Source organism: Lissotriton helveticus, chromosome 8 (assembly GCF_964261635.1).
Source record: "Lissotriton helveticus chromosome 8, aLisHel1.1, whole genome shotgun sequence".
NCBI classification, from domain to species: Eukaryota; Metazoa; Chordata; class Amphibia; order Caudata; family Salamandridae; genus Lissotriton; species Lissotriton helveticus.
In genome coordinates, this window is record NC_136069.1 from 228,663,362 (window position 1) to 228,691,240 (window position 27,879).

The window sequence follows — 27,879 nt, forward strand, 5'->3', positions numbered from 1 at the left end:
TGCTCGCGGTCAGCAGGGTGAGACAGAAAGTTAAAATTAAGTTGCAGTAACGCTCCAACAGTCGCGCGCAAGCCCTCTGCCACCGGGCTGCTTACGATCACTGGAGGAGGAAAGGAGTAGATCCTAAATAGGATGATGACGAGGGGGGTGTGGCGAAGATGGATCTCGCCGACCAACCCTACCCAAGATGGCGCCCACGGCCGCTGGGGAGCACCGTTAAGCGGTGAGGCCACAGCGGGTGGCTTGGCAACTAGAGAGGTGACAAGCAAGTTAAAAGGTGAGAGGCACTGCTAGTAGTCAGCAGGACAAAGGTGGGAGTGATTTTTAAAAGTAATGTCAACCGCTCGTAGTCAGCGGGACAGGAGTCAGGAAGCTAGGTTACACTGCTCGCGGTCAGCAGGGTGAGACAGAAAGTTAAAATTAAGTTGCAGTAACGCTCCAACAGTCGCGCGCAAGCCCTCTGCCACCGGGCTGCTTATGATCACTGGAGGAGGAAAGGAGTAGATCCTAAATAGGATGATGACGAGGGGGGTGTGGCGAAGATGGATCTCGCCGACCAACCCTACCCAAGATGGCGCCCACGGCCGCTGGGGAGCACCGTTAAGCGGTGAGGCCACAGCGGGTGGCTTGGCAACTAGAGAGGTGACAAGCAAGTTAAAAGGTGAGAGGCACTGCTAGTAGTCAGCAGGACAAAGGTGGGAGTGATTTTTAAAAGTAATGTCAACCGCTCGTAGTCAGCGGGACAGGAGTCAGGAAGCTAGGTTACACTGCTCGCGGTCAGCAGGGTGAGACAGAAAGTTAAAATTAAGTTGCAGTAACGCTCCAACAGTCGCGCGCAAGCCCTCTGCCACCGGGCTGCTTACGATCCCCGACAATGTTTCCCCACGTTCTCTGCACATTTCGGAATTCCAGCATTCTGCCAAACTGGAGCCAACAACTTGCATATTCCCTTCGAACTAATGTGAGCCATTCCATGAGCCATTGTTACCACTGGGAGCACATACGCATCTGGCAACAGCCATCGCTGGTGTTCTGACAACTCAACCCAACAACCTGTCGAATCCAACATACCCGTAGTTTCTCTCCAAACACTCACTTCTTTCTCAGTCGCTTCAGCCTGAATCATTTTCACACTTTCTATTGTGTCTTCACACATTCCACCAGCCATAACCCAATTAACTGGGCCTGCAACATACATACGGCTCATCATATCTTTCGCCGTTTCCTTCGCAACTTCATCCGCAAACGCATTCCCTCGACCAACATCGTCCACATCTTTCTTATGCGCACTACACTTCATGATTGCAATCTGCTTTGGGAGAGTGAGAGATTCCAAAAGTTCATTCACCAACTGCCCATGCTGTATTTTGGTTCCGTGCGAAGTAAGGAACCCATGCTCTCTCCACAAATGCCCAAAACTATGGGCAACTCCAAACGCGTACTGGCTGTCGGTGTAAACATTCACTCGCTTTCCTTCTGACAACACGCACGCTCTAGTCAATGCAATCAATTCTGCTGCTTGCGCAGAATTCTGTGGTATGCGTGCTGTCTCAACAACTGTATGTAAAGTTGTAATAGCATACGCTGCAGTCGTTTCACCATCCAGAAGCTTAAAACACGAACCATCTACCCATAGGGTACCATCAACATTCGCAAGGGGAGTATCCCTGAGGTCAACTCTAGCTTTCGTTTCTTCCTCTGTACGAAGAAAACAATCATGCTGTTCTTGAGGATCCGTCTCTGTAGAGATCGGTAACAACGTAGCTGGATTCAGCACATTACATCTTTTAATGTGCACATGACTAGCCAACAATGTCAACTCGTAACCTGACAGACGTGCACTAGTAAGGTGCTGTGTCTTAGTCCTGTTTAATAAGGTATCCACTGCATGTGGGACCATCACAATCAACGTGTTGCCCAATACCAAACCAGCAGACGGTCGGATAGAAACAGCCGCTGCAGCTCTCAAACAACTCGGCAACGCCTTAGCAACTGTGTCTAACGTAGAGGAGAAATACGCACATGGACGCTGCTTGTCCCCAAATGGTTGTGTCAACACTGACAACGCACAACCTTCTCTCTCGTGCACGTACAACGTGAAAGGCTTACTATAGCCTGGAGTACCCAACACAGGAGCCGAACACAATGAATCGCGTAGTTCAGAAAAACTTTTCTGACATTCGTCAGACCAAGCAAGAGGATGAGGAGTATCTTTCAGAGTCAATGCTAACAGAGGTTTCGCCAACAGTGAAAAATTGGGGATCCACTGTCTACAATACGATGTAATACCTAAAAAGGCACGCACTTCTCTCTGTGTGGATGGTACATTCATTTGCACAATTGCTTGAATTCGTTCTGGGGTCAATCTCCTTCCCTCCTTCGACAAGAGATGACCTAAGTAGGTCACTTCTTGGCGACAATATTGCAACTTTGAAGGTGACACTTTATGATGAAGGTCAGACAAATACCGCAACAAAGAAAGAGTAGCCTCTTTACAAATCTTTTCGTCATCAGCAGTAATCAACAAATCATCGACGTACTGAATAAGAGTAGCACCAACAGGTAACACAAAACCGTCAAGCTGAGTTTTCAACGCCTGACTATAGATGGAGGGACTTTCACAATAACCTTGGGGAGCTCTCTTAAACCGGAAGCTTCGGCCTCCTAATGAGAAGCCAAAAATATCCCTGCTCTCCTCAGCAATAGGAATACTGAAGAAAGCATTCTTCAAATCGATGACGGAAAACCAAGCTGCCGAAGCAGGAATCAAAGTCAACAAAGCAGTGATATCAGGTACCACAGGAAACTGTGGCACGACTATCTTATTCACCTCTCGAAGGTCGATCACAAACCGGTACACAGGTGGCTGAGAAGCATCAGTATGTTTAAGGATAGGCAAAACAGGACTGTTACAAACATTACCTCTTGTTTCCTCAACTACACCCTTCTCAACCAGATCATAAACAATCGCTAAAAGAGCTCTCTCACCATCATTCGAGATCTTGTATTGGGAAATACGAGGTAGCCTAGCATTTGACTTAAGCGTGACAACATAAGGTGGAATCTGCAAAAGACCAACATCATTTGGACCTATAGCCCAAAGTGTATCAGGAAGCGAACGCAATTCCAGTGGCAAACAATCCTTAGACAAATACATTGGAGAAATCACTTTCTTACCGAGGGTAAGTTGTACTCCTGAAGGAGAACAATGTAATGTCGCATACAATCTTTTCAGCAAGTCCAAACCCAACAGATTCTCACCACAACCAGTCGTTAAAATAAGTGGAGCTTCCAATTCACAAGGGCCAATCGAAAGGGACAAAGGACTAGAAACCGGATTACGAACTGGGGCGCCTGAAAATCCTACTGAAACATTGGTCAAGCCAGACAAAGGTGCACCAGGAAGTTTAGAGTGCATAATAGAACTCTTCATCGCACCAGTATCCAAAAGAAAAGGTTCTACCACACCTGCTGTAACCACTTCAACATAAGGTCCACTCTGGTCTACTGGAACTGACACTACTCCCTCACTTTGTCCTTGGCTGTCCTAGTTAATATTATAACCAGAACTCTCACCTTCGACATAGTAATCCTCAACATAATACTGGGCAGACTGACCACTCGGAACATTCTGTCTGTCAAAATAATTTGCAGAATTCTGTAGGGAAGAGGAACGCTCATTCTGGGGAAACACACCACGTCCCCTACCCCTAGGAGCTTGCTGAAAACTACCACGACCTCTCTGACCAGATACACCATTCGCACGCTGTAACAAAGCCGGGCAACTATTCTTGTAATGACCTACCTCTCTGCAATAAGCACACTGATTAGGGCCAGGAAAGAATCGCTGAACATAAGGCTCAGGCTTCTGTAACAATCTCTGAAATTGTGGAGGTTGCTGAAACTGAGGCTGATTCTGACGAGGCGGATAAGCTTGCTGCAAAAGAACTTTCGTCTTTAACTCTTTAGTTTTCTTCTCCACTTTATCCTTCTCATCTTTATCCCTATTCTTGTAATATTGTGCAGTAGCCAATATCTGGGCCGACGAAGAGACAGCCCATGAACTCTCAGAGTCCTTTAACTTATTAGAAAGTTCAGGAAGCAAATTAAAGACAAATTTATCCACAAACAACCTTTGACCACCCTCCGTACTCATATCCTGACCACTATGATCAATAAACGTCTCTTCAAACCTAGTGAAGAAATCAGATACACTCTCGTCTTTCTTCTGCTTACACGCTGCTAACTTATCCCAATTCACTCGTAAAGCAGGCATCATCGTTTTCATCAGATTAATAGTTCTACCTGGTAATTCTGAAACTAGAGGTTCAGGTTTAGCACCTCCCTCCTGTCTACCATCTGCAGCAACAATATTCGCCCAGGTATCACCTAATTCAGCAGCATGATTCTCATGACGAATCTTCGCCCACAAGGGTTGAGGGACTACATTACCCATCAACATATCAATGTCAGCTAAATTCATAATACACGCTTCAACTGTCTGGGACAACTCCTTGTAATAACCAGCAGGATTCTTACGAGGGTCAGGTAAGGTCTGCTTAAGAGCCAAGACCTCTACTCTCTTCCAAGGGACATGTACCCATACTCGCTGAAAATGAGCCGGAGCGGCCTGAATACCCAAATTTACATTAGCCTGAACTGCTTCTTTCCATACCGGAGGAACTTCTCTCATAGGATACTGTTTCACTTTCCTCCTAACAGAGGAATCAGGTTCATACAATGTCTGAGGCGGAAGTCTAGATCTGAAAGCAAGTATTGTCTCTACGACATCTGTAACATCCGATTCCACTATCATCCCTTTGGCAAAATCTGACTGAACATCGAGCACATCCTGCGGAATCGGACTCAACTCATTATCTTCCCATTCCTGACGCAGAAAAGTACACATTACATCAAAAATATACCTTTGCTTAGGCGGTTCCCACTGAAAGAAAACATCCATAACTGCTGGCAAATTATACCTCGGAGCATTTAAAATCCACCTACGAGCCAACAAATCCAACACTGTCCGTTCTTCAGAACTAGGAAGCTGACTACGACTCTGCTTACGTTCCGAAACAGGGGTCATATTCAGTGACCCAAACAATGGTGACAATAAATTAGAAACAGTTTCTGTCATTCGTTTTCGAACGGAAGGAGAAGAAGTAGACATAAGAACAGGAGAATAAGTATTCTGAGGCAAGGAAGGTGTAGGGACAAGAACAGTAGAAATCGAAGATGCAGAAGCAGAAAGCAAAGGAGTTTGAGGCAAAGCTGATAGCAAGGCTGGCAACCCTAGAATGGGTTGCGCAGGAGAAGGCAAAACCATCTGTGGAGCACCGGGTGGCTGAACAACAGCAGGAGGTTGAACAACAAAGGGTGGAACAACCGGGGGTAATAGAGGCGCAGTAGCACCCTGCACATAGGGAGGAGGCAATCTCAGTAAATGAGAGATCAAAGGATCTTTTTCAGGGTCTTCTCTCACTTTCGTCGGAGAAGACGCCAAGGCTGGATAACATTTATCTATGGCCATGCAACGCTGTCTATCTAAGACTTCACTCGCACGCTCTTCTCCATCTTCCTTAAACTGTCTAGCAGCTTGTAGTACTGACATATTTTTATCTTTCCTATCTCTCTTTGCTTGCTTAATTTCTCTCTGTTTGGCTTCCTTACGCCAAAGGCGGAAAGAGTCAAACATTGCCGGCCGGGCTTTCTTCTTAAATAGCTTAATTTCTAGATTGTCTAAAATCTCTGTTTCAAAACTACCATGTGGGGGCCATTGCAAAACACCATCCTTTTTAGTGTAGCGGACCCATACTTCATTATAAGTAATAGGGCCCACTCCGTGTTTTGAGTACAGTTCATAAGTCGGAGTTCCAACCGGAGGTATCGGACATGAATCTTCCAATCGGGAATCCCTGTTACTACCACAAACAAACCAATTACCAAATTTACCAAGACCAGGCATCTTGCTCACTAGTCTGGTTTCAAACTTCAAAGGGAATAAAAAAATGATACACTCATAAATATACAAGCCCTTCGGCTTTGGGTACTGCAGCAACCAAATAAAAAACAGCCAAATCAAAACCAAGGAACCAGACAAAGTCGTGGTAGCGACCCAATTATACTTAACTAAATATCTGTCACGCCACCAGAAGACCGTCTACCGTCTCGCTTTACAAACATCAATCGGAGGGTCCAAGACAAGGCGACAGTCAGGGCAGCAGTCCTTCGCAGCCGTTGGAAAGCGGGAAGCCTCGCAGAAAAGTCCTTTGGTCCACGTCGACATGCAGGGGTCGATGAAGTGGGGGCCTTCCTCCAGAATTTCCTCACGTGGCTCCTCGCAATCTTCGGGCTTGGACCGGTACCACTGAAGTTGGCCCGCGTTGGCAGCGCCAACTGAAGAACCGGGTTTTCAAGTACCCAGCGGCGTCAGGGACACGCCCAAAAGTCCTCTAGGTTCCCTTGCCTTGGTATACAGAGACACGGAATACTTCTAGGTGGCGTCAGAGATCAAATTTATTAGCTGCAGCTAGTAGCAGAAATCCCAGCAACACAACACGGTGTACAACTCAAAAAACTGCTCAATTTTACTAAGGCGAGACATCCCTATTTATACACAGAAAGGTACATTTAAAATGCACGCCCCTGCACCAAAATTCAACCAATAGAAAATACATGACATCACACAGCATCATACAGTAAAGATCATTTTACAGTGTCCCAACCCACAAGTTAATATTTAGGCATATGTAAATAATAATCTGGAAGGCCCGCACAAACCCTTAATTGAAAGCGTAACCCATGAAATGAAGAAATAGTCAAGAAAAGCAGTTTCAGATAATGTGCAGGATAACAGACGTAAAGAAACTTAAAAGTTAACAAATGTCTTGAATAGTGATTGGAAAAGCAAATAACGATCTTGCAGGGAAATTGGCTTGGCAGGGTCAAATACAGGTTAAAGGCCAGCTTCTGAAATTAACTCCAGTGCACCAAGAAATCCTTGGTTAATGTGTATGATTCACAATAGGTCAGACTGCTTTGCTCACAGACTAACTTCTAAGGCCTACATAAAAAGTAACACCAGATGGCAGTCACGACACATGGCAAAAACCCATGTTTCAGGAAAGAAAGTCTTAAGAAAAGAAACCATTTAGATATTGTTTAAGATAAGATATGTGCAAGGAAAACTAAAAGTTAACGAGGTCCTGAACAGTGATTGAAAAACTCAGACAACGATCAGCTAGTGAAACAGGTTTTGCAAAAGGTCAGTTTCAGGTGAAAAGGGTTACTCTCTCTCTGCAATTCATTCAGAGTCAGAGAAACCCAAATTAATATATGCACGAACTCAGAAGGCAAAGCCACTTGTTTTGGGCCTACTTTACTGGCCTACGTGAGGGCAAAACTAAAATGCAGTCAGGTTTGAGAATTACAGAACCACACTTGGCCACGCCCACCTGCTACATGGACCTTATGTTCAAGCTACGTATCACAGCCAACTTCTCCCTACGTGGAACTCTCATTTACAGACCACCACCCCAGCACCAACTACACCAGCAATATCATGTACTTCGTCACTGTCCTCATCTACTCAAGCACATTCCTCCTCCATCTCAGAGACCTGAACATTCACTTCGAAGACACAAATAAACAATTGGTTCTAGCAATCCCAAAAGGGAAAAACCGCACATCAATAGAAACAACAATATAATTGGTAACAAGTATAAGCGTGAGTATTATTAAACACTGTAAAACATTGGGGTACTAGAATAACTGGGAGCACCTACTACCAAATGGTGCTATCGACAAGTTACAAGAACATGCACATTAACCTCTATAAAAACACAGCTGCAGCACACCCTTATTAGTCACAATAAATTCAATAAAAGCATATATCTTGTGTATATACACAAGATATATGCTTTTGTTGAATTTATTGTGACTAATAAGGGTGTGCTACAACTATGTTTTTATAGAGATTCACTTGGAAGACCACACCAACTTAAACTTCACTGCCCTCATAGAAAGCCTCCGAAATCTCAGCTCCAGCCAGCACATATTTGAACCTATCCATACTGCCAGACACCAATTGGACCCAATTTCACCTTGCTCAGCAGTTTCAAATTGGCAAGCTATTACCAATGACCTGGACAGACCACACCCTTGTCAGTTACAGCATTCCTTACCTGTACCACCACAGACCTACCATCACCGAATCTGTGCACTGGAGCTGGAAAAATATCATAGAACAGGACTGGACCCACATCCTCTGCACACAATGACCCAAGCACTCCAACAGCTTGCCAAATGCCATTAAGAATTTTCAAAGGTGGATAACCACAAGCGCAGACACCCTGACCCTCTCAAGTGCAACCCAGCTGCTAAAGCCCCACCACATGCCAGCTCGTACACATAGGAACTCAGACTCATGAAACAAGACTGCAAGCCACTGGAGCACTGGCGGAGACTGAGCCAAGATGCCACAGACAAATATGTCTTCAAGTCGGTCCTAAAACACTACCACCAGCAGATAGATAACACCTGCTCTTGCTGACCCACTGGCACCAGCACAAACAGCAAAAGGGAAATCTTTGCCATCATAAAATATTTCACTGTGGCTCCTTCCATCTTCAGCATTGTCACCCCTTGCAAGACCTCTGCAACAAGCTCTCGGAATACTTCTGTAACAAAAGCACCTACATATATGGCAGCTTCATCACTGCTGTAACTCAACTTCCCATCAAAGCCAAATAATGAACCTTGAAAATGTGACCCGCCTTCACCACTGTCGAAACCAATACTCCAAAATGACCATCCACTCGGCGGCCAATTCTGACCCTAGCCTACACCACGCCATTGCCTAGGGACTCCTACCAATTTGTGATGCTCTTACACCCAACCTCAATGCCTCCTTTGACTCAGCCACTTTCCTAGACACCTGGAAATACCTCCCACCTCTCCCCTGCTCAAGAAACCTTCCACAGACCCTGTGTTAGAAATGGGGGTCTCTAGTTGGCAGAGGCAGGGACCTTTGTCCAAATAGAGACCCTTTTTTCTAGTCAGGGTAAGGGGGTTACTTGCTTTAAATAACCCCTGCTCACCCCCTGGGTAGCTTGGCACTTGCAGACAGGCTTATCCCAAAGGCAATGTGTACTCAAAACACACAGTAATACAGTGATAACACCACAAATGAACACCACACCAGTTTAGAAAAATTAAAGTATCTTTACCTAAACTCCAGACCAAAATGACAAAAAAACAACATGCATGTAATAAGAATATGACTTTCAAAGGTTTCAAGGAACTGGGTCAATAGACAACTATGGATGCGTGATTCTACACAAAGTACCTGTAGATGCGTAAAAATTCACAAGGCCAAACAGCTGCAGAGAAGGGAAGCATCGAGAAACAAAGAGATGCGTCAGTTCCTGGGTACTTGTGGAGGCAATGTGACACTTCTGCTGCATGAGGCCGGTCTGAAGGGGAAAGTAATGTGTTGACTCCAAGATGGTTCTGGTCCACGGGTGATGTGTCGGGAAAACTTGCCACACAGGTGCGATGCGTAGAAATCCGGGATGCGTCAGCAATCGATCTGGCGGCAGCAAACGGTGCTGCGTTGATTTCTTTAGCCGCGATCCCACAATGCATCGGTTCTTGCAGCCGTGTCAGGTGCTGCGTCATCTCTGCAGCGGAGCGCCATGGAGATTCTTCTCACATGGCGGTGCTGTGTGGGGAAAAACACCTGCAGGAAGGGCAATGTGTCGGTTTCTTCCAGCTCCCAACAGCAGGAACAACCTCCAATGCCCTAGAACTGGAACAGGCACCTCCTGGCAGGTCAGAAATCTCAGGAGCGGAGTTTAGGGGAGCTGGGGGTGAAGTCGTTGTGTCCCTGAGACTTCAGAACAGGAGGACAGCACACACAGATCCTTGGAGATTCTTCTTAAGACAGGTTCACAGCAAAGTTCCAGTCTTTGTCCACTCCTTGGCAGAAACAGCAACTGCAGGCCAACCCCAGACAGTAAAGGGGTAGTACTCCTCCTCACATTCCTCCAGCTCTTCTCCTTGGCAAAGGTTCCTCTTGTAACCAGAAGTGATCTGAAGTTCAGGGGTTTAAAGTCTACTACTTATACACCATTTTCTATTTCTTCTCTTTGCGCAAGGGTCTCTGAACCCAAATCAAACCAGTTCTGTCCTCACTGGTGCAGTATAACCACAGGGTGAGGAGACAGCATTGCGCAAGGGAGACAGTGCCTACTCAGGTGCAAGGAAATCTCCTGTCACTACTCTAAATGCAGCAAAGCCCCATTCAGTTCAGCTCTGAGTCATCCAGGAAGGGCCAGGCACACCTCAACCCCTCACAGTGGCTGTCTACAGTGAATGCACATCCCCAACCGCTGTCAAGCCAAAACCAGACAGTCAATCCACAAACAGGCAGAGGCACAGACAATGGTTAAACGAGAAAATGCCTGCTTTCTAAAAGCGTCATTTTCAAACACACAATATAAAAACCATCTTTATTAAAAGATGTGTTATTAAATTCTGAGTTCAGAGAGCCTAAACTTTATTTCTCTATCTTGTCCCAATGGGAAGTTATACTTGTAAGATGTTACAAAGCAACTCCTATTCTATCCTATGGGACAGATAGCCTTTCAGTAGTGAAAATCGAAATTGCCAGTATTTACCTGGGCGGAGTTCACGGAGTTCCACTATGGGGAACTCCACAAAGTACAAAAAAAGCTCCGCTGTGCTATGCGAAGCTCCGCAAGCTGCGGAGTGAGTTAATTAAATGCTGTTTGTGATGATTTTCAGTGCTAGGTGCTTGTCCGCACTGTGCAATCATCGCGAACGGCACAATGCACAGTGCATTTTTACACGAGCAGCATCTTTCTCGAACAAATGGTTTCTCAACGCTCGTGGTCGCGAGCATACGGGACCACTCGCAATGAGAAATCTAACTGCTGCGTTGCGAAATCTTGCCGAGAGGTTGATTTTCCACGCTCGCGCTCACCAACTTAATGTTGACGATAGCGAATGAGGAAAAAACTTGTGAGAAGTAGATTTTCCTTGCTTGCCAACTTGATGTTGAAGAACACGAGTGTGGAAAAATCTCCGCTATGCGAAGCAGAGTTTTTCTGAACTCTGCAAGCTCCGCGTAACAAGGAGTGTGGAAGACTCCGCAAACTCCGCGAGTAGAGTGGAGTTCACGACCCAGACTTAACCTCATCACTGCGGCGCGAATTCTGCCGCAGTGCTGAACATTCTGATCAATGGCGTGGTCATGACGGCTCCCGGCCGTCATCAGCACACGCCCACCGTGACTCATGACGGCCGGGAGCCGTCATGAGCAAGGAAGAGGTTAAGTATTTCACCATCAGGACATTTCACACACACACACACACCAGTACCTGTACCACCTTTCACATTCACTGCACCCTGCACCTGGTGGTACCTTAGGCCTACCATAGGTATGCCTTACATGTAAGAAAAGGGAAGGTTAGGGCCTGGCAAGTGGGTGCACTTGCCAGGTCGACATGGCAGTTTACAACTGTGCACAGACACAGCAGTTGCAGGTCTGAGATTCCTTTTCAGAGCTACCCATATGGGTGGCACAATCAGTGCTGCAGGCCCACTAGTAACATTTGATTTACAGGCCCTGGCACACTTAGTGCACTTTACTAGGGACTTACCAGTAATTCAAATATGCCAATCGGAGAACCAATTATAATAGCAATTTACACAGGGAACACTTGCACTTTAACACTAATCAGCAGTGGCAAAGTGCCTAAAGCATCTAAGCCAGCAAAAACGAAATCGAGCACAGCATCAAAAATACAGGATGTAGAGGCAAAAAGGCAGTGGAAATCATGCCAAAGATGTCAAGTCTAATACCCTACTACACTTACTAACTATAGAACGATCTCCCTCTAACTGTAGACCCAAGCTCGTAAAGAGACTCATCAACTGGCACTTCATCAACCACATCAACAACCACCAGCACCTCGCCACCATGCAGGCTAGTTTCAGGCCCAACCACAGCCGAGAATAAACACTCATACCCCATACTCATCAGACGTCTACCTGAGACTGGCATCGAAGGACCCACTCGCCACTGGATTTGCTCCTTAATCAATAGAACACAGTCAGTCAGCCTGGCACCATAATCCTTCAAAGCCTGAAGACTTATCCGTTGAGTGTCTCACTGTGCATCTTCAAAGCATACATGATCCCTCTGGTCAATGTGATCCACAACACCAGCATCCTCTTCTACGCTGACAAACCGCAACTCGTTCTCTCTCTCTCTTGAACATGTCCCCCAAAACAAGAATCAAGTTCACCACCTTATCAAAGTCACTAAATAGGTGAAAGCCAACTGTTTCAAGCTCAACCCCGATAGGACAGAAGCAGTGATCTTTGGCAAGCACTTCACCATAGGAGTCGAACTTGTTGCAGCACCCGTACCAGGAAACCCGGGATCATCATCAACCGCATACTGGACATAACTGCACAAGTCAGTGCTATCACTGCATTCGGCTTTCACACTCAGTCGATGCTTGGATCCCAGTTGACGCTAAACCATCACGTTAGCCCTTGTCATCAGGAAACTGGACTACCGAACACCTTCTGTGTCGATATTATCAAACACCTCACCAGAAGACTACAAATCATCCAGAACTTGCCAGCCAGGCTCATCCTCTGTCTCCCACGTAGAAACAACATCACACTGCAATTCAAGGAACTCCACTGGCTCCCGATACACAAATGCACCTAGTTCAGACTCCTCACCTATATATTCAAGACACTGCACAACTTAGTATCTGAACAGCCACATCTCCTTCCACCAACCGCCCACTCAGACACCTACGCTCTGCAGGATTCCTACTCGCACACATCCCACACATACACAGAACTAGATCTGGAGGGTGGTCGTTCTCCATTGCTCGCTTCACTTCAGAGCCTCCTCTTTTTTTCTTGAATTCAGCAAGAAACTCAAGACGTGGTTATTGAATTAACCCCCCTATTCTTAGGAAGGCTAATCACAGATTCCTGTGCAGTGCCAGCATACCTTCACGGGAGATAGTGTGCTTTTACAAATTCGTGTACCACAAACCACTACAGAGAATTATTGCATGAGGCACTTTGTTCCTGCATTTAAACATTAGGAGGAACACACTGAATGAAAATGAGTACATTTTTTACTTAAGACAAACTTTTTCGTAAAACTGCTTTTCACTGACAAAAGTATAGTATAAGGCTGTTTTCGTTGTAAAGGTACAACAGTCTTGTAAAAAGTGGAAGCTAATGGTTAAATAAGTTTCTATCCAGATACTGGATACTCCACTCTTGGGGCCTGATTCACAAAGGTAAACTGAAGGTGAGACTGAAGTCTAACTTTGCGAATTTCGGTATTCACAAAGGGCATTTACAAATAGTAAAGTTAGACTTTTGTCTCACCTTCAGTTTACCTTTGTGAATCAGTTAAACTTCAGACCAAAACGTAAGTTTAACTAAGACAAAAGTCTAACTTTGCTAGACTCCTCTGCCTCAGGCGCAAGGCAAGTGAGCCCTCAGAATTGGACCCTGGGAAATTTCAGAGGAATGACCTGAGGCGAGTCCTCGACAACTACAGGAGAGACATGAGCCACTGATGGACTCTTCCACTGTCTCTGATGGGCTGGGCTTCTCTTCACAAAATGAAAATTCTGCCTAAGTTACTATATATGCAACAGAATACACTGTACAAAGTGCCTAAGGAATTTTTAAAGGCACTGGATGCAGTAACCCGATCCCTGCTTTGGGACCGGGGGGGGGGGGTCATAGCGCCTCAAACACTGACCAGGAGCCCATATGAGGGTAGGGTGGCATTACCTGACCTCCATCTCTATTATTGGGTTGCACAGTTACTTGTTATAAATGACTGGATATTTTCTCCCTTGCCAGGAGCCTGACTGAGTGCAGACATGCATTCTCTAGATGCACATGGGTACTAAAGAAAGCTATAAAAACAATTCAGGCCAGACTGTCGTCAATCCCAAACAGATCTTGTGGTCAACATGTGGGCAATAGCTACTGTGAACATGAGCTTAGGGGGGTGATGGGGTGTGTGGCTGACACTGGAGACTGATGTGAGATTCTGCCATCCTAGGACTGGAGTGTAAGAAACAATGGGACATGATTGGGACAACAAAGTTGGAGGACACTTGGGGGCTGCAGGGTCTCCTCTCTTTAGAGGAGCTGCAAGGTAGTTCAATCTGGCTGCCACTCAGCTCTTTAGATACAGCCCGGTCCAACATTCTCTCTGGGGGTGCAAGAATTTGCTGCACAATGTGGCAGAGGAAATAGCACTAGAGTTCAGATTTTTAGCTGCACTATTGCACAAACAAACCAGTTCCCAAATATATCGGACACTGGTGACTAACAGCCAGCCACCCATCCTTTGAGGCACTATAGGGGAAGGTGGGTAGGGACCTAGAGGGTACTGACTGATGAGGATTTGGGGAGGCGCTTTGCTACCCGAGGTGTCGCCATTAAGTGAAGCTTTAGATTGGTGCAACTAAAAATACCACACCGTGCATACTGTAGTAGAACTAGACTCTTCCACATGGGCAAAGTAGAGGATGATAGATGTTTGCAGGGTTGTGGCCAGAGCTTAATGTTGTTGCATATCCTCTGGGACTGCCCCAGGATATAGACATTCTGGTCACAAGTGGGCCATTGCTTTTTGGCGGTCAGCGAGGAACAGGTGGAATTAACTCAGAAATTGGTTGCGCTGGAATATGGGGAAGAACCAGACTTTGGCCAAATATGTTCTGTAACATTGCTATGATGGTGGCCAGGAGAGCTATTGCTTGGATTTGGGAGAGAAGGAGCCACCTTCTGTGTTGCAGGGGAGGGTGGAACTGGAGTGGTGTAAGCAGGCTGAGCGTCCGGTGTACAAGGCTACGGGTTGTGACAGGAAACTTGATAAAGTGTGGGGGTCAATGGAGGGAATGCAAGGATTTCATTGCTTCTGCTAACATTGAAAGCTCATGATTTACTGTAATACGATGGGTGTGTCATACCAATGTCACTTTGTTATTCCGATTTTTTTGTTCAGTGCAAAAATGCAAAGACCAAAATCTATAAAAAATCTAATATTTAGTATTTGACCTACTTTGGCACACCAATGAGAGTAGAAAGTTCAATATCCCGAAATGTAATGTTTACGCCAAAATCACTGCACATTGAGCATAGTGCACCACACAGACTTCTTCCACAGTCACATGCAAATTGCAATCCTGCTGCCATCTTTTAAGCTGAGCTTTAATTTCCATGCAGTTCTTGATGGATTAATAGGGAACATCTTTAAGCATTGTTAAAACAAGTCACTCCAATACCGCCAAAGATGTGAGTCAACTAGTTCATAACTTTAATGAGTTGCAAATTTTCATTTCATTTTAGATTGACCCTCTGGCCCGGCTTTGCTGTTTCCATCATGCAATTTGAAAACAAGTTGATGCTGAGTGCAGACGTGAGCCACAAAGTCCTTCGCAATGAGACTGTTCTTGAATTCATGGAGGGTCTGTACAGCAAAATGAATGCAGAGCGGTTCATGGAGAACTGCGAAAAGGAGCTGCTGGGGCTGGTTGTTCTGACAAGGTAAACACTTCCTTTTACAGTGTATATGCTAGCACCTCCATAACCTTAAATGAGTTACTGAAACTACAATTTAATATTTCCATAACGTGCAGGAATACCATTAGCGTCAATACCTGATTCTGATTCTGCTAAGTTGTTGCTCTTCTTACCTCACAGCATTAACAATTCTAGTTTTTTACTGCGGTGATGCTGCTTGGGCAGGACGTTGTGGTTCTGGTCTTAAGCTGCTAACACTGTCTCCAGAGGCCCAAGTGAAGTGATGGAATAGTTGACAATGGTCCATCATCTTCTCCATCTTTCTCCTCCACTCTTGGGTTTCCATAGATTCGATGGAGGTGGTCGGGGAATTGGTGGTGCTTGGTGACCAGAAGCTCTGTTGTCCCTGTGTTAAATTAACAGCTGATAGAGAATTGCTCTGCATACTAACAACTCCTTAGAGCCCCTTTCAGCACAGGGTCGACTCGCAACTCTCTTGTTGAGAGCAGAGAGCAAAGACTCAGGCTGGGGTGCGGATGCATGTCCCAGAGCGTTGTGGAGGAGGATAACCGAATGGCAGGTATTTATTTTATAATATTTGAGCGGAGGAGGGGTGTTTCTACCGAGGGTTGTGGTGGAGGGTTCCATAATGTTAGGTTTACCTGGAGGGTAGGGTTGTACATCAAATGTTTTTCATCAGTTTGGAATTTGGGCCAGCTACAGCTTTGAAGTTATCATTGAGTTCCCTATAAAAAAATGGCTGCTATTTTTTTTAGATGGTCCATTTGCTTCAAGCAGTAACTGTTGGAATTATGCGAAGTATGTAAACAGATCGTTTCTACCCTGTATAAAGTTTAATAACTGTAGGTCCATGGATTGGGCAACAGATCTACCAAATGTACAACAGAGCTCTAGTTTGAATTGCACAACATCACAGAGTAAGGGAACGTGTTGTACCTCTAAAGGCACTGACCATGATGCATGGTCTCCAGAAATTATGATAACATGAACACTAATTTGGCTTCTGGAGTCAGCAGTGCTATAAGGATGACAACAAAATGCAAATTGCACTGAGTTATAAAATGTCCCATTCTTGGAGGATCACCAGTAAAACATTCAAGTTCAGCTAAAGGCAGTTGAGTTAGTGCTTCAAAAGAAGGTGCTGTGGTCACAGGATTTATGGTAGGCTGTGCGGTTCCTGGACTGCTGTGCAAAGCTTGTCCTGTGGAAGCTGTGGCTGGGAAAATGTGTGTAGACCTGTCATTAGGTGATGGTGTGGTCGGCCTGCCCATGTGAGGTCCCTACAATGTCCTGCCCTAACCACTGACTTTTCTGCATTTAAATTCTACTATATGTTTTGGTGAGCCTCTATAGCTTGCCCTAAATCTGCAAAGGAGTAAGCACCAGAATCCATGACCCCTAGACAGAGAAAGGACATGGGCTTTCCAATCTGTCAAATCTTAAGTGCCTCTGCAGTAATATTGCAGAGATAGAGGATAGTCCATCTTGGCAACTGAAATCTCCTGGAGCTCTGCGTAATAACAACTCAGAGAGAGATATGGGGGGGCAGCAGAATGTGTAGAGAAAAATTGATGACTGGAACCCTCGTTTCACATGGATCTTCGTCTAAGTTATGTTGCCTTTGAGTGGTGAAAAAAGGATCCCCATAATACTAGGGAGGTATTTTAGTAGGTGATTTGTAAGCTCATTCACTGTAGTCAATAGCATATGCCTATTCATATGCTCACCATAGCTCTAGCTTAAGATTATATATATATATATATATATATATATATATATATATATATATATATATATATATATATATATATATATATCTTCTCAAAGATGCCCTTGCAACAGAGACGCACTCCTCCTGCCAGTGATTTATCACAAACCATTTATTTCAAAGACACAGGAGTGTTTTAACACAGTACCAGAAGCCAAAAACAGTCTTGCAGTAGAAAGATAGCAACTTCATCACAGCAACTCAGTGATAATGGAAATAATGATCCACAACTTCCATAGGACCTGTTACAACACAATCCTATTATATACTTAATATACTTAATGGCTTTTAGAAAATCAAGACTTCCTGTAGATTGTTACATCACAATCCACTAACTTGAAATGTGTTCTCAAAACATCGAACAAGTAATTGAAGACAAAGGGGACCACTTCTGTGAAAATCCAACAGAGATGGAGATGTTTTACACAGTCATTGGGAAGCACTGACAATATAATATGCTGGGCATTTCCCTGTGTACTGTAAGGCCAAACATGGCCCTCATGCAGGAAGTCTTAAGAAATCTCGGGTAACTACCAGATCTCGCTATATTGTGGCTGCCATCTTGGATTGGGAATAAATCCTAAGGTAAACTTCATATGTTTGTCCTCCATGTTGGTACGGGAAACAAACACTGTCGAGTTTATAGATCATCCATAGTCTTTGGTGCTAATATATGCTGTCAACAAGTAAAGAGAAGGACACCATGTACTCTAAATCAATTGGTAATGTCATCTGCCCACGGTAGCCCATGTAATCACCTGTAACATGTCCTCCTCTATGTGTAGTGATTAAAGTTAATGTTATTGTTCTGTCTAAAGAGCGTGTGCACCCAAAGGTTTCATGGTGCTGATGTTACTTATGCGAGAAGAGATGCTTAAAGCTAAAAGCCAAATCTTGTAGCCTACCCAATCCAATCAGGGCCAGTGCTCTATCTGTGCTCTTGTAATAATGACTTGTTTGAACAAAGATGTTTTCAGTGCTGTTCCAAGAGATTCCAGATCAGGTTTAGAGCAAAGGTCAGGCAGGAGAGAATTCCATTTCAACAGAGCGAAACTAGAGAGTCTGCATCTGTCATATCAAACTATTTTAAACCATGGTATTTGCAGCCGATTTTCAGACTGAAGAGTCATTGAGGGAATACATTTGGAGATTCTTTTTTTAAACAACTTCGTGAGCTAAACCATGAATGGCTTTAAAAACAAGATAGCATGTTTTAAAATGTCTTCCCTGTTTTTTTGGCAGCCAATCAAGTTTTTTTCAAGAGGGGGTAGTATGAGACATCGTGGGTAGTTTACATACCATCTAGGCAGCAGCAGTTTGTATCAACTGTAATTTAGCTAGGGAGCCCAAGATAAATGGAGTTGGCATTGTCCAACCGAGATCCGACTACAGGAGACATAATCCTCTTCAATGCTTCCACTGAAAAATAAGCATGTAGTTTCCTAACGGTTCAAAGAATAAAAATCCGCTTTGAAACAACTGTATTAATATGTGGTCTCAAGAATAATACATTGTCTACAGTTACTCTTAAGTCTATCTCTTGTGGCCAGTAATTTTGGATCCAAAACAGCAGACTGTCCTTCAATACTACTATTTCAGTTGTATCAGGGTTCAACTTCAGCTGGTTCTCCCTCATCTATCTGCAGATAAAACTCAGTGTTCTGAAAGTTGCATAAAGATCAGGGGATAATTCGGATGCTTGATGGACTCTGCATTTTACCTCTATCCCTTCAGCTGTAAATAGAGGCAGCTGGACCACTTGTGTTCTATTCTCTAAGTAGGATTCATGCCATATGTAAGGATGTACCAATAAAACCCACAGCTTTGACACTTTGCAATAGCATGTTATGGTCAACAGTGTTGAAAGCTAGGGACAGATATAGCAGTATGGGTGCAGGTGTCAAGCCTGTGTCTAAGTCTGCTCTCAGGATATCAATAACAGACAAAATGGAGAAGTGTGGCTCAATGGTTAGAGCGGCAGACCCTGATGCAGAGGTCTAGCCCGGGACCAGGGTTCAATTCCCCGCCTCGGCGGGTCTTGGGCTCAAAAATTCCACGGACCTGATAATTCTCGCCTCGGTGCCTATTCCAATCATGGAGTCCCACTCTGCAACTCTGGGCAATAGCTTGCTTAATCCCCACAACGCTAAGGATGCCTGGCCTCCACCTTGGGGGTGCCCAGGAGTGGACACCTCACAGGGAAAGCCAGGATGGGTTCCACAGCGGCATTCGTACAAGTGCCTTGAGACCCTTGCGGGTGAGTAGTGCGCTATACAAGTCTCAATTTACATTTTACAAAATGAATCTCTCACTGTTATGGCTAGGGCAAAAGCAAGCTTGTAGGGGGTCCAAATAGTTGTTACTTTGCAGATGGGAACTGAAGTCTTTTGCTACGTTCCCTTACAGTATCTTTCCAGTAGCTTTGCTGTTTTAGAAGAACAGACAGTGATTGTACTCTTAATTTGATAGGGTACATTTTTATGGCAGAATGCTTAGCAGTCATCTCTCTTATGATCTTTTTATTTCACCTTTCTTGAGTGGATCTCATTCTTGAGTGATCTTGTCGATGGGCGAGAGATTTGCATGATTATATTACAAGTACAGTATGCAGGCCAAAGTTACTGATATCCTCCAGGTGCACACAGCTTGTTAACAAGGTCTCAGCCCTATAGGTATCCATACTAGTGTGTCCCAATCTACACCTTTATTATCTTGCATTGCACAATTTACCAAATTGCCCTGATGTGGGGCCTTTGGTTAATATGCTCTTGTGCATCCTACCCCAACTTTGAGCCATAAGAAAGGCAAGTAAAAAAGAGGAAAACTAAAACCAAAAATAAGAAAAAGAATTAAGTGTGACCCAAACTAGTGTATCATGGTGATTGTGTTCCAAAGCAGGCCGAGTGGTGGGATGTATCCGTGGGCGGGAGCTAGGGTCAGTTCTCTCTCACTGTATGCTCGCCAAAAGCACCCCCCTCAGTTAAATGTGAAAAAGGTGAAGTTACATTTTACATACATTATTACATTCCAAAAAGCTCACTTTACATCGTACCAACCCACAAGTTAATTATTAGGAATGTCCCAAATTCGATTACCACAAGCCGGACAAACCCATAATTGAAAGCACTACCCATGTAATGAAAAGTCGTAAAGGAAAGAAACAATTCAGATGTTCAGTAGGATAAGATATGTGCAAGAACACTAAAACTAACGATTTCCTGAACATTGATTGAGAACTTAGACAACGATCAGCTAGAGAAAACTGGCTTCGTAAAGGGTCAGTTTCAGGTGACGGGGTCAGCAGCTTTGCAGCTTACTCGCAAATCGAAAAGGGCCCATTTAAATGCGTACATGAACATCGAGGCCCATGCAACTTCGTTCGTCCGTTTTCCACCTAAGCCTACGTGAGGGCAACATAAAATGGCGTCTTCAGACGATGCAAACAAAATGGAGTCCGGTCCCGAAGACCACGGAACCTCAGAACCAAAAGGTCTCTTATATCAGATGAATCCAAAAAGTTATAAATGTCACTCGAATTTAGTATTTTATGAATATTAACAACTCTCGCTCTTGTGCATCCTACCCCAACTTTGAGCCATAAGAAAGGCAAGTAAAAAAGAGGAAAAGTAAAACCAAAAATAAGAAAAAGAATGAAGTGTGACCCAAACTAGTGTATCATGGTGATTGTGTTCCAAAGCAGGCCGAGTGGTGGGATGTTTCCGTGGGCGGGAGCTAGGGTCAGTTCTCTCTCACTGTATGCTCGCCTAAAGCACCCCCCCTCAGTTAAATGTGAAAAAGGTGAAGTTCTCGCAGGTTGGAGCCACATGCAAATAAGGGCAGAACCTCTGACAGATATTCCACCAGCCGGGACCAGATGTACTCGTACCCCTTTCTTTATCCCTCTGCTATGTCTGTCAACCGCTCCAGTGTTACCGCTCGCCACAATCTAGCGTGCCATTGTGTGATGGATGGGGCCTCCGCCTTTTTCCAGGCTGCTGCAATAGCCATCTTAGCGGCACCTAGGCACAACCACTTGATGGAGCGATCCCCGTACGTTTGCCGTTTCAGAATCGGGTCTTGTATCCCAAGAAGAGTATGGTCTATGGTGTCCGGGATGGGGTATACTAGTATTAGTTTGATCTGTGATAGTATCTCCTTCCAGAATGGTTGAATAGAGGGACAGTCCCATCAGAAGTAAAAACACATTGGAATTTATGAGTTTCCAAAAAGGACAACAATTTATGTTAGAAATAGCTGCAAGAATATCTTCGCAGGTCTTGTCTTTTAATTCATTTTTCCTAAAATTGACACACCCTCTTTGCACTGTGACCTGCATGCTACTACTTTCTCCTTATTTCTTGGCAATCAGTGAGAGCACGTCCAAAACTCATTTCTGCCTGTGAACATGAATAATTAAACCACTTATTGAATTTGGAACAAGGAAGAACCAGGTACAACTTCTAAATAGATGTTAACAGAGTCACCAATACTTTAACAGGAAACAAGAACTGAAGAACCGGGTTTTCTTAGAACCCAGCGGTGCCAGGGACACACCCGAAGTCTTCACCTGTCTTAGACTACAGAGACACGGAATACTTCTGGTTGGCGTCAGAGATCAATTTATTAGCTGCAGCTAGTAACAGTGAACCAAGCAATACAACACGGTGTACGACTCAGGAAACTGCTCAATTTTCATAGAGCGAGACATCACCTTATATTGACAATTGCGACCACTTACGAATGCACACCCACTGCGGCAAATTCTGACCAATAGAATACATTTTACATACATTATTACATTCCAAAAAGCTCACTTTACATCGTACCAACCCACAAGTTAATTATTAGGAATGTCCCAAATTCGATTACCACAAGCCGGACAAACCCATAATTGAAAGCACTACCCATGTAAAGAAAAGTCGTAAAGGAAAGAAACAATTCAGATGTTCAGTAGGATAAGATATGTGCAAGAACACTAAAACTAACGATATCCTGAACATTGATTGAGAACTTAGACAACGATCAGCTAGAGAAAACTGGCTTCGTAAAGGGTCAGTTTCAGGTGACGGGGTCAGCAGCTTTGCAGCTTACTCGCAAATCGAAAAGGGCCCATTTAAATGCGTACATGAACAACGAGGCCCATGCAACTTCGTTCGTTTGTTTTCCACCTAAGCCTACGTGAGGGCAACATAAAATGGCGTCTTCAGACGATGCAAACAAAATGGAGTCCGGTCCCGAACACCACCGAACCTCAGAACCAAAAGGTCTCTTATATCAGATGAATCCAAAAAGTTATAAATGTCACTCGAATTTAGTATTTTATGAATATTAACAACTCTCGCTTCAATCGCCAGAAGCCATGTATGGATACAGTCAACAGTAGGTTCCAGAATTGTAACAATATAGGGTAGAAACATATTGACCATCATATTGTGAATAACTGAAAGAGAATGGCTATTGACTATAGGGCTAACATCAGCAGAAGATAATATTTGCAGGTTTTGGTAGTGTGATTTCTAGATACACAGTTGCCAAGATCTTCTACAACTGGGGTTGTAATTTCAAAATCTTCCTTCACTTCAATGATTAGAAGCATTTATAATGCAGGGATTAGAAGCTAGCATAGAGCCACTTTTTCCTGATCTTTTAGATAACGTCTTATCAGACCCGGGTCTGGTGGCTTAGTGGACTATTGTCTCAACTGTTGGGGTCTGTGTTCGACCTCATGATCAAAGGGTCTAATCCCAGCAGGTCCACTCAGCCTTTCATCAGTCTGAGGTCGATAAAAAGAGTACTATTGTGTAGGGTAACAATAAACATCTGTTATTCAGCACCAAGATACCCTTCGGTGAATGTGCGCTTTATGTTAATTAAAATATCCAAAGAAAGGTGAGATAAACCGTGCATATAGCTTTCAAGACACTTTTCAGATTCAACAATTTTCTCACTGACTTCACGAGCTTAACAGGAGTGAATTGATGAAGAAAGTGGTTGTTTCTTATTGTATGTTGAAGAGAAACGTACGATGCTTTTCTCCAACCAATGATGAGGAGAGGTCTCAAAAATATGAAGATATCATCGGTGGCCCAGCCTCTTCCTAGCTCTGAGGGGTGCAGACAGGCTGGACACAGCCCCTGTTGTCCAAAATGCTCTTTATAGCGCCGCCTCCTCATTTTCCTCCAGCAGGTAGTGAGTCAGACAAAAAATGCAGGGCAGCCTGAGAGGTGTAGTTCTGTCTGCCCTAGAGGATCATTAGTTTGTAGAGTTCCGCGCTACGGCAGCGCAGAGCAACAAGCTTCATAGGCTTCTTCCTTCTTCCCGCTGCAGGCAGGAGGACAAGGATGCAAGGCAGCCTGGGAGTTGTAGTACTGCCCTCTCAGGAGTCCACTGAGACCCAGTGTCCAGTCAGAGCAGTATCTTACAAAGATGAATCTTCGTGTAAAGGTGGGAAAGATAAGGCAATCAGAATGGCACCCCACAGAATGCACTAATGTCTTTACTCTTTTTTGAGTCAAGGAATGACCTCTCCCACTATGTGTGAGTTCTGTTTTTTTCATGCCAGCCCCACAGGCCTTGTTCCAGTCCTGCTTCCCTCCAGAGCCTGGTTCTGAGTGGCTGCAGCACTTCTCCAGTGGGCCTGAAGCTTTAGAAATGCTACAGACTGGAAACAAAGTTTTGTTCATTGTATCTACCGCTGAATGACTGCAGCACTGATACATTTGCTTCAGGGAATAAGTGCTACCTTGATCCAGTGGTTTTGAAACGCTGAGAACTGGAGACAAAATATCACTCGTTTTTGTCTTTACTAAAATGACTCTTTACTGTCGCAGCTTCTGAGAGCATTGAAACAAAGTAGCAGCAGAGCAGCTCTCAGAGCTCGGCTTGAACATGCAACAGGCGGGAATGGGTCGGAAATACTGATACAACATATCCCCTCCCAGCTAGTTTGTCCCCGAGGGCCTTCAGACACCAGCCTTACTTTGTAATAAAAGGCTCCTGCTGCAAGTGGCACTGCAACTGTGCTGTGTTCGGCCTTATAAGCAGGGTTTCCAATGAGATGTGGCCTACCCCTCTGATCGAGGCGGAACTGGCGGAATGTGTGGGCCGACCTCTGGGTTTACTATACATTTTAGAGCATAGAAGTCCTGAAACTTTGGAGTATCTCATATCAAGACCCAGTGAGCTCTTCACCATAAGAACAACTCACCCCCACATTATGCAGCAGGAAGCATGGATGTCGATTCACCAAAAAGCCAGTGGCGTAACATTGGCTCCTGCAGCACCTGCGGTGTGGGGGGTCCACAAGCTTCAGCGGGACCCATCTGGTAAAGCACACGGGCTGCTGGCCCCCAGCCTGAAAGCTTTTGACTGGGTCCTGTTGAAGGGGAGGCCTTCATGCACTTTGCACCATGCAAGGGAGTTGCTCATGTTTCGTTATGCCACAGCAAAAAGCCAGGGGTGGCGGAAGTGACGTCTGACACCCTTTGACCAGAATTACATCACAGGAAGTGACATCACAGGATCCCGATGTCTTTCCAGGACAAAGGGGTAAAGCTGGCATTGGAAAATGCAGATACTAGGTCCTGCTGCGAGGCCCTGCTGCATTGTGTCACATGTTAGTAATACAGTGAGCCCCCTGCCTAGTCTCTTTCTCTAGAGCACAATGCTTTCTGCTAAATGTACATTTTAGTTTTTCTCTCGTTTGAAATTGTTCTGTAAAAAGTTATCACAAATGCAGTTCAAAAATGGCCACCTGTTCACTGATAGGTGGTCATTTCAATGGTCTTTGTAAAACGGTATTACAAAAACATTTTAAAATCCGCTCCTGTCCGTACATGTGTGCCTGCTCATCAGCCATTTCTCAACTGTGTTTGTGATAACATTTTACAAAAAACTATTTCTAATGAACACAAGAAATGGTAAAGGCCAAAGATCAGCAGTCAAAGTTAGACCTATTGGCCTTATCAATGCTTGTTGATTTTTTTGCAGTAAACATCAGTAGGAACCGGGGCTAGAAACAAGAAATAATGTTCCTGAATGGCCATGTAAATGAAATATTTACATTGAGCAGAAGGCATTGGGGTCTGGTGAAACGTCTGGAAAGTTGGGAGCTTTATGATATCAGGCCAGAGAGAGGCCTTGCACTGCATGCACAAGTGAAAGAAGGCTGATCCCTGAAATGAGGGTGTTTGTTAGTTATGTTATGTTAGCAATACTTATAAAACGCAAAACAGCTGCCCCAGCGAAGGGGCGTCCCAGCGCTAGCAGCAACACAACTGACAGGACGGAAAGGCGAGAGGGAGGGACTATGGTGTAGGAAACAGGTATGTTTTAATGGCCTTCCTAAACTCCAGGTAGCTGATCAGGCCCCGGATCTGAGATGGAAGAGAATTCCAAAGAAGGGCGACCCTGTAGCGGAAAGAACGGCCACCAGCACGGGCTCTCTGTTTTCGGGGGACCACTACTAGATGTTGGCCCTGGGAACGAAGATGGCGAGAGGGAACATAGGGCAGAATAAGTTGTGCCAGGATGTCAGGAGACGACAATTTCATGGCTTTAAAGGCGATACAGAGAGCCTTCAATTCAATGTGCCTAGCCACTGGCAGCCAGTGCAGGCGACGAATGGCACCAGACGCTGAGCAAGACCTGCGCAGACCCAGAAGGGTTCTTGCAGCCGCGTTCTGAACCCTTTGAAGCCTCAGAATCTCTGCCTTCTTAGCCCCTAAGTATAATGATGAGGCATAATCGAGTCTAGACAGAACAGAGGCTTGAATGATGATCTGTCGAGTTGGGGCGTCAAAAAACCCCAGAAGAGGACGAAGCCCACGTAGGAGTCCAAAGCAGGTTCCGGCCACCTTTTTAGTTTGGACTCGAAAGTTGAGGGATGAGTCAAGCCACACTCCCAGATTTTTACAGCTTCCTTAGGGGGGGTGGGGGGGGGCGGCCAAGGCTACTCGGCCACCACTGGTTGCTCCACTGACCATGGTCCTTCCCCACCAGTAGTACCTCCGACTTGCTAGCATTAAGTTGGAGGCAGTTGGCGGTCATCCACTCGGAGACTGTCTGCAGGTCGGCCTGAAACTTACAGGCGTCCTGCTTGGTGTTATTGGACAGTGCTACCACCAACTGGGTATCGTCAGCGTAGGAGACCATAGTCAGTCCTTTGCTCTTGGCAACCGTGGCTAAAGGTTGCACATAGAGATTAAAAAGCAGAGGACTGAGGGAAGAACCCTGTGGCACCCTAGCTTGATCGGTTACGATCCTGAGGCGAACGGGGCAACTGCCACCACAAATGGCCTTTCCCGGAGGAAGGAGGCAAGCCACTCCAAAGCCGGTCCAGTGATGCCGGCCACCTCCAGACAGTGCAGTAGAATGGCATGGGACACCATGTCAACCGCGGCGCTAAGATCTAAAAAAATCAGCGCCCACGTTTGGCCGGCGTCCAGAGCGGACCAGAGATCTTCTGTCACAGCCAGGAGGGCAGATTCCGTGCTGTGACCCGGTCGAAAGCCATTCTGGGAAGGGTCAAGCAGATTATTCCTCATCAGGAAGTCCAACAGGAGGGAGTTGACATAGGCCTCAGTGATTTTAGCCGCCCACGGAAGCAGTGAGATAGGGCGGTACAAGAGAGGTTTTTTTAAACAAGGGTACCACCATGGCCTGTTTCCAAGCATTGGGCACAGTGCCTGTGGCAAGCGACCCGTTTATCTCTTGACCCATGACTGGAAGAATGGTAGGGGACAGCTTCCTAAATTGATCAGGTCTGAGCGGGTCAAAAGGGGAGCCAGACTTGACTTTTTTACATAATATACGCAGTTGTTTGGCAGGGATAGGTGCGAAGGTATCAAAGGTGTTGACAATAGGAGAACCTAGAACCGTGTGAGTGTTGCTGGGAGGTAAGGGGAAGGACCTGTAAATGGTATCCACCTTAATAATGAAGAAGGTGGCCAGGTCCTCACACTGCTCATTAGATTGGATAGATGAACCCGAGGTCTGCTGGGTTTGCAGGCTAGACAGAAGTGAAAACACTTTTTTTGCAGGGTTGTCGCTTTCATGGATTTGTTTGCCGAAATAAGTCGCACGGGTCGATTGGATGGCCCTGTGATATTTCTTGATCGCCAACAGGTAGATGACTTTAGCGGCGGGATCAAAATCCCGCCTCCAAGCGCGCTCCAATCTTTTGCAGTTTTTATGGGTCACTGCTAGCTCATCTTTATACCAAGGACTGGATTTGGGTTTGCGACTGGAGGACCATTTCTCAGGGATTAATCTATCTAATGGCTTGCGAATCCACTCAGAGAACACACGACAGGCCTCATTGGTATCTGCCGGGAGAGTAGGGCAGGTAGCCGTGAGGCAGGCATCAAATTGTTCCCAGTTCAATTTATACCATGGGTGTTTAAGTGTACTCGCCCAAACCTCACTTTGTGGAGGAAAAACATTCTGGAGTGACATGGAGACGGGAAAGTGATCTGACC

General features: G+C 45.2%; 1 protein-coding gene across 1 annotated transcript in view; it reads left to right on the forward strand.

The window, feature by feature from the left end:
• The window catches only part of PIWIL4 (piwi like RNA-mediated gene silencing 4), a 413,451-nt gene that overhangs the window by 170,980 nt on the left and 214,592 nt on the right, over window positions 1-27,879 (forward strand). The window contains exon 8 of the mRNA XM_078655965.1: window positions 15,439-15,636. Within this exon, the coding sequence (XP_078512091.1) occupies window positions 15,439-15,636 (198 nt within the window). The remainder of the gene's footprint in view (window positions 1-15,438; window positions 15,637-27,879) is intronic.